The sequence below is a fragment of the Pteropus alecto genome, unplaced genomic scaffold (genome assembly GCF_000325575.1).
Source record: "Pteropus alecto unplaced genomic scaffold, ASM32557v1 scaffold65, whole genome shotgun sequence".
Taxonomy (NCBI): domain Eukaryota; kingdom Metazoa; phylum Chordata; class Mammalia; order Chiroptera; family Pteropodidae; genus Pteropus; species Pteropus alecto.
The window spans coordinates 1,007,609-1,008,132 of NW_006439191.1; the positions used below are offsets into that span (position 1 = coordinate 1,007,609).

At 61.6% G+C, this 524-nt stretch overlaps 1 protein-coding gene across 1 annotated transcript in view; it reads left to right on the top strand.

Annotated features, from left to right (window-relative positions):
* The window catches only part of SUSD4 (sushi domain containing 4), a 90,736-nt gene that overhangs the window by 85,908 nt on the left and 4,304 nt on the right, over nucleotides 1-524 (top strand). Inside the window, exon 5 of the mRNA XM_006916243.3 lies at nucleotides 384-524. This exon is cut by the window's right edge and continues 3 nt beyond it. Within this exon, the coding sequence (XP_006916305.1) occupies nucleotides 384-524 (141 nt within the window). The remainder of the gene's footprint in view (nucleotides 1-383) is intronic.

Sequence of the window (524 nt, forward strand, 5' to 3'; positions counted from 1 at the left end):
TGGGGGCCGTGGAGGGGCATGGCCCTTCCTGTCCCTGTCCCTTTCCTCACTCAACCAACAGTCTATTCCAGAACACTCACGAAGGGCGTTAGCCCAGCTCCCCACATACCCCCTTCACCCTCTGCCCGAGAAGCAGGTACGTTATCTGTTCCCGTGCCTGCCTCTCACCCGGTCTGGAATGTGACATGCAGCTCTGCCCTGAGCCTGGCGCAGACCACGCGGGAGAGCATTTTTAGCGCTGTGGGATCCTGAGCCGGCGTGGGGGGCACCTGGAGGCATGCGACGAGCGGCTCAGGCGCCAGACAAATCCAGCAAACGGCATGTGGGAAGCTTCGTGCCCGTCACAGTCTGGGGCCCTCATGTGCTGCTTTGTTCTCTCTCAGCAGAGCAAACGTGGCCCAGCACCCACGAGACCCTCCTGACCACGTGGAAGATCGTGGCGTTCACGGCGACCAGCGTGCTGCTCGTGCTGCTGCTCGTCATCCTGGCCAGGATGTTCCAGACCAAGTTCAAGGCCCACTTTC